Source organism: Hordeum vulgare, chromosome 2H (assembly GCF_904849725.1).
Source record: "Hordeum vulgare subsp. vulgare chromosome 2H, MorexV3_pseudomolecules_assembly, whole genome shotgun sequence".
NCBI classification, from domain to species: Eukaryota; Viridiplantae; Streptophyta; class Magnoliopsida; order Poales; family Poaceae; genus Hordeum; species Hordeum vulgare.
The window spans coordinates 19,552,105-19,563,644 of record NC_058519.1 but is presented as its reverse complement, the minus strand read 5'-3'; the positions used below and the strand labels follow the sequence as shown (position 1 = coordinate 19,563,644).

The 11,540-nt window shown below is 43.7% G+C and overlaps 1 protein-coding gene across 1 annotated transcript; it reads right to left on the bottom strand.

Annotated features, from left to right (window-relative positions):
• Window positions 1–266: 266 nt before the first annotated feature.
• Window positions 267–5,399, bottom strand: LOC123424530 (prostaglandin E synthase 2). Its single transcript, XM_045108159.1, has 6 exons — window positions 4,980–5,399; window positions 3,318–3,452; window positions 3,140–3,215; window positions 1,704–1,798; window positions 759–926; window positions 267–640 (listed from the first exon to the last, which is right to left on the bottom strand). Exons 1-6 carry the CDS (start codon window positions 5,296–5,298, stop codon window positions 465–467), a joined length of 969 nt encoding a protein of 322 aa, XP_044964094.1. The 5' UTR covers window positions 5,299–5,399; the 3' UTR covers window positions 267–464.
• Between the last annotated feature and the right edge of the window lie 6,141 nt (window positions 5,400–11,540).

The following is an 11,540-nucleotide window of genomic DNA, read 5'->3' as shown; positions in this document are numbered from 1 at the left end:
CCGTACTTGCTCATCACTATCACTAACCTTCTACTCCATCCATTCCTAAACACAAGTCTTTTTAGGGATCCCATTAAGGAACTATATACGGATATATATATACATAAATTCATACATTTTGTTACATATATAGTCTCCTAGTAAAATCTTTAAAAAGACTTATATATAGGAACGGAGGGGATAGGTCTCATTTCAAACATTTGTCAAACTAGGCACTGGGCTAAAGATAGATAGAAGCAGGAATTCTCATGTCTCCTACTCCAAAATCAATCAAAGTATGTTTTCATGTCAAACCGTGTATTTAACTTCATATATGTGGCAGCATTATTGCATACTACTAAAACCTTGGCAAAATTTCAATAGCTCTACTGTCTATGAAAGACAGGCATTCCAATCGATTTCATCCATTCGAAATGAGGACCTGAACGAGCAAACAAAAACCTAATAGTGGCGATATTTTTTCTCTACTCCTGGTACTGGCCCTCCGGGATTCTCGATGGTTCTCCGACCGCATCTTCCATCCGCTGGTACCACTCGCCGATTTGGGTATGCTCAACCATGTCTTTTCCAGACTGCAGGTATCTGATAGGTCTCAGAACACCAAATGCTGCCAGATCTGCCAAGTTAGGCTTGGAGCCACCTGGATGACAAAGAAAGTGAAAACCAAATTAATGCTAAGGAATATAATAAACTCGCTGTATTCTAATTTTCCTGTAGCTCCCAATATGTTTCTTTTGGCCTAAGGATAAATAAGATACCGAGAAAATTTCTTCCATTCAGGGCTTCCGTCCACGTGTTGGCCGCATCATACAATGAGGCACGCTCATCAGTAATGTTGTATTTCTTCTTAAGCTTCTTAGCCACGAAGTACATTGCTGCAGCACCAGCATACTTCACAGCAAACCGCTCGGTGTAACTAAAGTTACCTGCATCACAGTTTGGGTCGAGAAAGGAACAATAGTGAGGAAATCAAGAACATGAGTACTTTTAAGTTTTCAACAGTTAATGTTCCAACTGTCAAACAGAAGAACACAGACCACCACATCTTCACCCATTTTCCGTTTGTTTCTAATCATGTCACCAACCTGTCCTGCATTTAGGATTCATCACGGGAGAAATCGGTGTATGGAAACTGACTAGCCTGTTTAGTTATGTTTTGTGGGCTTCACAGAATAATAATATTTGTCTCATGTATTGTGCAATTACCTTCCAGTCTGGTTCACAAAATCACATTTTACAAGCATTGCAGTGCAAACAACAAAATCCACTTATTGTAATTGAACAATAATAAAACCCATCAAATGGATCGGCAAACTTTGCCCCCACATGAGGCTGGGGCGTAAAGGTTTATACGTAACAAAAGCAACCAAAAGAACTCATGCAATACTCACAATATTTCATATGACTGGAAATTCATAGGACTGTTAAGAAATAGCAAACGGAACTGTAATAGGATTAGAAGCAGATAACCTCCAATTTATACAATCACATAAACATTTTTAGAACATCCTGGGTGCTTGTTTAGTTATTTGCAATCAAATATCACCCAAATACCAACAAACTTGCATGATACTTTACAACGTTCTCTATGGAAACTTCAATAAACAATGAGCACAAGTTCACAAAGGGTATTTGCTATTACAATTCTGAAGGATAGTAAATTTATTGGCAGCAAAAGGAAGATAAAAGTTCCAGAATTTTACCATGTTTTGCAATGTAGTCAAAAGATTCTAGAGCCTCTGAAGTCGTCCGGTATATATTTGGTGACAATACATGCACAAGGTGCTCATCAACCCACCTAGATCAAAGAAAGATGCAGGAAACTTGTCATGCTCTAGTAGATAAGAGTATGTTGCAAGTATGTCAATCCTCAATACAATCCTAATTCCATCCAGAAGTAATGAACTATGGCCTAATGCCAGCTGAACTGGCCATACTGGTCCTAACTGGCTTTGGAACATGGGTGTGACCCTGTGAGCAGTGTTCAGAAGAAGTTACTTGCATATATTTTCAAAGAACATAAATGGTATCGGAAATTTCAGGAGTATAAACTTATTATTGTTTACTAAATCAATGAATAAAACTTACACATGCTATTATTGGTTTGTATAAAAGGATTGAGTACTCGTCAACTCAAGGGAAAAGCACAAAGTTGGCCAAAGCTACATCTGCTAAAAGCCTAAAAGTAGTGATCACTAAAGTTTATCTTGTGTAGTTTTCAGGCCATGGATAAAATGCAGTAGGGATGGGCATCTGGTTTATTTAGTAAAGCCCATAGAAATAGCAACAAACCAAAAAAAAGGAGACACCAAACCTAATAAGCAATTTATATAGGTCCATTTTTTGCGGGGGGTTTATATAGGTCCTGTAACCCATTTATATAGGTCCTGTCATCCGTGTATGCAGAACCAATTTATATAGGTCTTGTCATCTGTTTTCGGTTAAGCAACTAATTCACAACATCAAAATAGCAGTTCAGCTGCTTTCGCAATCAGTAAAACAGTAGCAGAACATCAGCTCAGGGAGTATATCAGCAGCACAAACACAAAGGCCTATATGTGGAGGAGCACCAGGGCCAAGGAAATGAATGGACGCAACTATGCTGGGGCATAGATGTGCCAGAGCTAAGAAGGTGTACGAGTCCCTCCACGAGGGCAGAGAGAATGGAGCAACTATGGCTAGATTCCTGGGAGTTAAGGTTGGTTTGGGAATGTGAATTGTATGATGAGTCATGGGTTAGATTGGGCCTTATGCCAGTGGTTTGGGATATGATAGGTTGGGGTCGGCATTAAATAATTCATGGATGAGATTGGACTTTATGCCAGCAGCCGGCAACATGATGCACGTAGCTATTTTCTTCTTTATAAGGACTTAATACTGCAAAATGAAAATAAAAGAATTTCGATCTGTTGAGTATGGTCTTCCAGACACCTTGGCATGGGAAAGCTCTTGGTATCGTCAATTAACTTGCTAAGTAAAACACTGCCAATAAGTAAAATGGGTGTGTACTAAGTATTTGTAATGGAAAGAAATATGCAACTGAACCTCTAAAACATATAATGCTAAAGAAAGGGAGCACCAAAGACAACATTAACATCTAACGCATAGTTGCACACCAATCAATTAAAAAATCACATACTTGCGCCATTTTGTTTCCTCTTCATTAGTGACTTCATCATCAGGGCTGATCCTGTGCTGTAATATATTGATTATGTCTGCCAACAAGAAATAAATAAATGTTAACACAAGAGTACTTGAAGCTGCAACAAAGTGAAGGACATGAATTGCAAAAGAAACTTGTAGGTAACAAGCGTAACCTGTAGAATCAACCAGATGTTCACCATCTACCGTCAATATTGGGACCTTCTTGTACTCAGACCACTTGATTTCCTTTTTGCTCAGTGGATTAACTTCCACAACTTTGTAGGGTATATCATGATAGTCTAGGAAAGCTAAACAAAGCCAATAGAAAACAGTTAAGACTCAAGGTGATTGTGCAGAACACAGGCAGTAATATGTCAGAACAACCTACAAGTCTCTAGCAATCAACTTCAAATATTTTGAAATTCTGAATCACCAGTACTCCTTTGAAATGTCAAAACAAAAATCCTGACCATTATAAAAATGCAATAACGAAATTAGTGCATCCAGTTTCAAAACTTAGTTATCCAATTATATTTAACTGAACTTAGATGATTTGCAAGTTTCTCTAACCAATCCATACCAGCATAAAAATCTCGAAAGTATAAAACAAGCTGCCTCAGCCCAATACGTGGAACCATTTCAAAAATGCTTTCTCAATAGCAGGGGACATTTTCTTGCTTAATATCAATAGCTTTCGCATCAGATCTTTATAGTGGTACTTTCCATACAAGAATACCAGACTCAATTTCTGAACTGAACTAGGACTCTTTACCTAACTCTACTGATACTCTTTACAACAGAAAGCCAAATCCTACCGGACAACATATGCACCAAGCTGCCACATAAATAGGGCTGCAGCCTGGGCCTTGGCCTAACACATAAAAATACCATATGGGAGTGCTGTAGCTGAGGTTGGCAGGCCCACCACAGGGGAAGGAGAAAAGATGGTCTGTGTATAACGAGAAAGGGTTAAAATGCACGTGCTTATAAAAGGTTGTCCTCCTGACATTCCAATCTAGTCTCCAGCTAATAAATACAGGGATAAGACCCTATCACTAACATACAAACAAAAAACTGAAGATTTACAATTACAATAATCCTTAGTAATGCATAGATAATGCATATATCTCTGTCTAAATTAGCTTTATGTACCCTCTTCTTGTACATATACAAACATCCCAAAAGATAGGAATGTCTACTGCTTTCCCCAAAAAAACTATGTTTTAGTTATGATGATGAATCAACATAGCTTCATATCTTTTTGCGGCTCTTGAGTGTAGTAGAAATATTTTTCAAGCATAATGTTTGCATTGCTTGGATGAATACAGTATGATTGCAGACAAGCACAACTAATGGTCTCAAACAAGCACAATTGATGATTTCAAACAAGAATAACACAATACTTATTGATCTTGAACCATGCCAATACACGCAGAAATGGCACCAGATGGGACCACCAGGTCAGAAAGCATTCTACATTTGCCAATTATAAAGCCATACAAGCAGAGATGAATAACTCTATAGGTGCTTAGCCATAGATTTCCCCAACAGCCCTTTAGTCTCTAGCAGGAGCAGAAATAATATGTTGACAAGCTCCGATTACAGTCCAATTCGATCCGATGAGAACAAATTCTTCTAACCAACATACAAATCTACCCTAATACACTACAAAATCGTACTCTAGATTTTAAAGCCATGCCAACTCTGATCGAATCTGTCAGCGCAACGGGATCTCGCCATTTTCTAAAGAGCCGAGGCGCGAATCGAAAAAATGCTAGCACTAAGGCAGCGTCAATCAATATGGATCCGAGGGAGCAATTGGGGAGCAACCTCACCTCTGACCTTGTTGCAGAAGGGGCAGGCCTGGTACTGGTAGAGCACGACGTTCCGGGGCAGCAGATCCGAGGGCAGCCGCTCCTTGGCCTGCACCTCGGCCACCGCCACCGTGGCGAACGTCAGGGAGAAGGAGACCGCGCCGGCGATCCCGGCCCGGGACGACGGCCCCGGGCAGGGCGTCGGCGTAGGCGGCGGCGGCGGGGCGTTGCCCCAGCGCCCGGCCGCGGCGGGGGAGGCCGCGGCGGCGTGGAGCGCGCGCGAGGAGAGGAGGAACGAGCGGGAGGCGAGCAGGGTCTGCGCCGCGCGGAGCGACCTCATCGTGGCCCTAGGGTTTCGCCGGAGGAGCGGCCGCCTCGTCGGCGTCGGGGGTGGGAGGGGGGTGGGGAGGGGCTTCGCGTCTCGGCCTGGATGGAGCTGGAAGATGCCTAAAACCCTGGGTTTAAAATTATAATTTAATCCCCCAATTGAAAGAAAACAGTTTTACAGTTTGTTCCTTCAGTTATGAATAAATTACGTCATGTTATGGGAATGGAGCTGAGTCGGGGGCAGGTGCGAATAGCTTGATTGTGAGGGACCTCTCTGTTTTTTTCTCTGTAGCAGCGGGTACTTCTTGCGGGAGAAGAAAGGGAGGGCGTGAATGTTATCGACGGAAGTATGGAAGTGTACCCTCACTGACACGTGGGCCTGTGGCGTGTTCGCGGCCCATCTGTCAGCTGGAATAACGGAGTGTACGTGTCGTATTAAAAGGTTGTGGAGAATGGGGGCTCGAGTGGCTACGACCGGCTGAACGTGACAACGCGCGCGCGGCCAACTTTGGAACACATAGCTTTGGTGAACACCACGATTTCCCCTCAACGCTTTATTAGCATCAACATATCTTCTACTATCTTCTATTCTTAAATAGTTGTAACCCACTATCTATTTTTTCTTCTCATGCAATCATGCCACATCATCAAGTCATGCATTTAGTTATAAATACTTATTTTCCATAAGTTATAATGTGTGCACTAATGTACACGTTATTTCACTAATTTTTGTCATGGACATAAGCGGTATATACTTTAGCGCAAATATATGTAGATCATGTTACACTTTTTTATGCATCTCCTTGTCAAATGCTTCATGTGAGTTATTATTCTTAAAATATAAAACGAGAGCAATCATAATATTTTTTTTAGCAAATAGTTTTTGTTTATCAACACCTATTTATATATCTATTTATCATGTTTTCCGCAGCAACGCGCGGGGCATCATCTAGTTTCTTTTGCTTGCGGTGTCTTTTCTTTGCGAGGGTAAAAAGTGTTTTATTCGAGAGTTATAGGATTAAAAGCATGCGATGTATGAATCTCAAACGGTACGATAATAAAACAGTCATCACTGAAATGAACTATGTGTACGGTTGATCCCTCAAGCACGATTCATATAAGACTTCGTTGTGCGATATGTGTAATACAGTTAATTCACATGAACTGTTTACGATTAATAACCAAAATAACACAAACGACTCTACGCACATGTATGCGATTGAGGGCATATAGTTTACTTGAATAAACTGTTTGTGATGATCCAGCAGAATACAAACGATTCAGTGTAACAAGATGTATGTGCTACCTGACAAACCGATCAGTAATCAGAATCGTGTGTGAACACCAAAAATAACATACATTATTGTTGCTAACAAGATATGTGTGTTGTAGGCAAAATCTTGGTGGTAAACAATTGTCGACGGTTGATGAAATCATTACCGGCGCTACACAGGGGACGACTGTTTGCTACTCCTTCCTTTCGGGTTTATAGGGTTCATATCAAAAATTTCAGATTTTTATTATATTAGGCTCATTTTGAGTCTAATTGAATTAAAATGCTTTGAGTCTCACGCCATATTTAATTCATAAAGATAAGAAAAAACAAATTAGTGGCTATGCATGCATCTTTTTCTACATGCACCATGCAAGTCCAATGAGAGGAAGGATGCTACATTTATTGCCTCAAAAATAAAATATGTGAGAAATATTTCATTGGCTAGTTAAAACTAGTGCCATCCATTCAAAATTCACCTTGGTTGATGAGATTTTAGATTTGAGCCCTATAAACTGAAAAGGAGAGAGTATCTAATAAAATTGTAGATGTTTTTTTATTATTACCCATATGCCTACGCGTCACCCCGTCCTCCTATCGCAAACATGCAATCATTGTGTTCGTGTCGGAGGATTTTAGTGCACACTTGAGCACCACACGTGTGTTTCGTTTGGCCACACGTCGGCTCGAAGAGGCGTCGGAGTGCCCGTTCCCGCGCAACCATACAGGTTCCCGCACGTAGCCGCGCAAGCTTCCCGCCCGACTAACCAAAATCCCCCCAAAAACCATCCCTACCGAGCTTCCTTCTTTCCTATCTTTTTCATTGATGGCGTTATCCATACACGCCATCGTTTGTTGCCACCTCCCCATCGGTTTGCCGTCACAAGCGATTGAGCATAAGCCTAGGCGGTGGGCGACACACGCGGAGGCACAACTAGTGCAACCTATGGCCACATTATTATTTCCAAGCATGCCAACCCGACGAAGCGCCGCCTCTGCCATCAACCTCCTCAACAAAGAAAACGATCTGGTGCAGGAGCAACGACCCGTAGAAGCCAAAGGCGTCCTCGACAACGCGTTGGACAACGCTACATTACGCGTCATTGCTAGGGTTGAGCACACCTTTGCGCAGGGCGCGACAACGTCGTAGAGCAAGATTAGTGTGTCACCACCGAGAAGCTACAGCGTGCCACACAACAAGATCAATGGCGGCGCGCCGTAGAGAAAAACATGTGTGTTCGTGCCGAGAGGGCAGGGCGCGTCGCACAGCAAGACCAATGGAGGGCGGCAGAGCGAGAGGCGCGGTGTGCGCCGGAGCAAGACATGATCTATCGTCGCTTGCATGCTCTCTCACCCGGGAGGACGTTGCAACTGTGTTTACTGCCGTCAATATCCCGATTCCTCGCCGGCAATGGGAAGCGACCATTTGCGTTATACTTGCATCAGGACCCGACCGCGGTGTACTTGGACTGGACGTCAGTTGTGCCATTCGCATGGGTTGTGCCTTTCACCGTGTCTGTGGACCCTCGATGCCAACGGTCGGTCGATAGGCTCGAGTGCCTCCTTCGCCCAGATGTCCATCGAGTATTAGTAGAAGGACATGGCCCCCACATCCTCGAGATGGTCATCTTCGATGAAATCACTTGGTTGCATATCAAATCCGCGCTCCAACTGTACCGCGAGCATGTCCACCGCTTGGACGAACACCTGCGCGAGTTCAAGCAAAGCCAAGAGCTTCCGCAGGCAAGGGTGGTAGTCATGGAGGCATTTTATCTTGTTGAATCTCGTTTCTATGTTGATCACAATGTGTGCATCATAATATTGCTATGTTCCAATGTGTTGATGGTTTCTGTTCTATTGTTATGTTTTAATGTGTGTAACAGCTAGAGTACGAAATGGGTAGGAAAAACAAATATAAATGTGAAATTAATAATATATACTCCATCTCTAAGAAATGTTTTCTATTCTATTATTATGTTCCATTGCAGATATAATATATCATCACATATATGCGATGATATTTAACTACTTCTTTGAGCGATGAGTATTCCGACAACTGCACGCCACTAGCCCTTGGTGTGTGGCGGCTTCCCAACGTGGAGGGAGTTCGCCATCTCCTTCGCCTCGCAGCACTCAACATGTTGATCAGCCTCTTGTTGGCGGAAGCGTGCAACCGAATCGGCGATTTCACTGGGTGCCTACCGGAGATCTTCGATGGTGGACACACGTGCTTGTCGGCCCACCTCCACGCAGCTTCAGACCGGCCATCTTTGTACACCTTCACTACTTGTAGACGCACCGACTTCCAAATCACCCTCCTTTTCCCATGTGGCCCTACGGGAATTACATGCCGCAAGGTACCTGGAATGCTCCTCCACCAACTCGTTCTTGAATGTCGCCCGCCTTGCTCTCTAAGCAAGCGGCAGCCCCTTCCACATGGGCAGATTAGACTGGCCCCAGAACCACTCTTCCGTTAGGGGGGGGGGGGTCTGGCGCGACCTCGTCAGGAAGTGTCTTCCACATCCCAAATGTATCTACTTTCGAAAACACTTTTGCTCTTGTTTTGGACTCTAATTTGCATGATTTAATGAAACTGAATCGGACTGACGTTGTTTTCAACAGAACTACCATGATGTTGTTTTTTTTGCAGAAATAGAAGTTCTTGGAATTGGACGAAACTTTCTGGAGATTTTTTATGTGGAATATATAAAAAATACCGCAACAAAGATCCACCGAAGGGGGTTATCAGTGTCAAAACCGGCAGATCTCGAGTAGTGGGTCGCGAACTATGGATCTTGGATCGATGGGTAACAAGAGACAGGTGAGACGATATTTACTCAGGTCCGGGTCCTCTTGATGGAGGTAATACCCTACGTCCTGCTTTGTTTGTATTGATGATGATGTATCAAGTACATAGTTGATCTACCTCGAGATCATATGATGTGGTCTAAAACCCTAGGAGTATTGATCTTGATCTACCTTATGGACTAAAACCCTCTGGTTTATATAGATACCAAGGGTACCTAGGGTTACAAAGTGTTGGTTACGTCAAGGAGCAAACACGCGGAATCCATTGGCGTGACTTGGAGTACACGCCACGGCTTATGCACTACGGGAATCATGAAGTTTGACGCCAGGCACTAACAAACGGCAAAGGGCTGTATACAGACGGCAAAGATTTTACCGTCAACTAGCAAAATGCGTAGCTTGATGACATATTATGAATGGGAAAAGAGGTACTTTGCCGTCGTCTTCTCATCGGGCATACAACAAAGACTTTGTCGTCTTCCAACCTCAGTAACACACGTCAAAGGTACTTCTTTTGCCGTGAGTGAATACACAATCTTTGCCATCAACCAAACTAATTAATAGATGGCAAAGATTTTTGTTTAATTTAAGAAATGGCAGGACAGCTGAATGTTAGAACATTTTCCACAAAATTCTTTATACATCAATTTACACAACAAATTTATTAGAATCGATGCACATCACACCTAACCATCAAAAATTCCCAGCTACAACATTCTTTATAGACTGATTTATACAACAAATTTACACATATGAAAATCAACATTTTTTGTACGATTTAAAAAATTGCAGCTACAACATTCTTTCTAGCCATGGAGCCGTTCGACGCCCTGGACCCGATGGGGGCGAGTGGCAGTGGCCCTCCATGTCCGGCTCCCTGTGACGGCCGATGGGGCGAGAGGTGACGGCGGCCGGTGGCGCTAGAGACATGGCGAGGTGGGTGGAGGAGCTGAGACGAGGTGGATCTTGAAGCCGGCGAGGTGGGGCGAGGAGGAGCTTGATGCCGACGTGGTGGGGGGAGGAGCCAGCGAGGTGGGATTATAATATGGCAGGGTTGTGGCCTCGCATGATGCTGGCAAGGTGGGAGGAGGTGCTGGCGAGGTTAGGGCCATGGCCCTCTGCATCCGGCACTGCTTCCTGCGACATCCTATGGGGCAAGCACATGAGGCCACCGGTGGTGCTCGAGCCGACGAGGTTGGAGACGTGGCCCTTCGGGTCCGGCACTGCTACCTGCGATGGCCGGTGGGCTGAGCAACAATGGAGGCCGGTAGCACTCGAGCCGGCGAGGTTGGGGCCGTGGCAGGGTGGAAGGAGGAACCGAAGAGGTTGGGGCCGTGGTGGGGTGGCCGGTGGCGGGATAAGGGAGAGGGAGCTCGTGGAGGGGTGGATGGGTGGATAAGGGAGAGATAGAGAGTGGTGGGGCCAGATAAGGGGAGAGAGAACATGGTGGGGATGGGGCTTGAGGGTGGACACCGCTCGCGATCAATCCGTGGGCTGGGGTGAGCGAGATCTTATGCGCCACATCATCGATCCGCGTGAGCAGTCGGTGTGCTGTTTTTTCTATTTGTCATCTGCATTTTGTTTTAAGGACAGCAAAGTCTCTCACTTTGTCGTCTGTAAAGCAAAACACAGACGGCAAAGATTTTGTCGTCTGTGTTTTTATTTACATACGGTAAGGCGAAAGACTTTTTCGTCTGTAAAATAAAATGCAGGCGACAAAGAGTCTTTGTTGTATGTGTTATTTTCTACACACGTCAAAGCGAGTATTTGCCATCAGTCGTTTTTTTTCGTCAGCCAGTGTCAGCAAAATTGACCTTTGTTGTCTGCCTCGACGAAATGCTGACGACAAAGAGTTGTACTGATGATAAATCTTCAGTTTCCCGTAGTGATGAGGTTGATACGTCTCCAACGTATCTATAATTTTTGTTGTTCCATGTTGTATCATCTTAAAATACTTTTTGGGTCATAATGCACCAATTTATATTATTTTTTAACACTAACCTATTAACCTAGTGGCTAGTGCTAGTTATTGTTTTGTGCGTGTTTTTTGTTTTTCTGGTTTTCAATACCAAACAAAGTCCAATTGCGAGGATACCTTTTAATGATTTTTCTGGACCAAAAGAAGTCCTGGAAGCTTTGGAAGGAGACCTGAAGCCACACGAGGAGCCCACAAG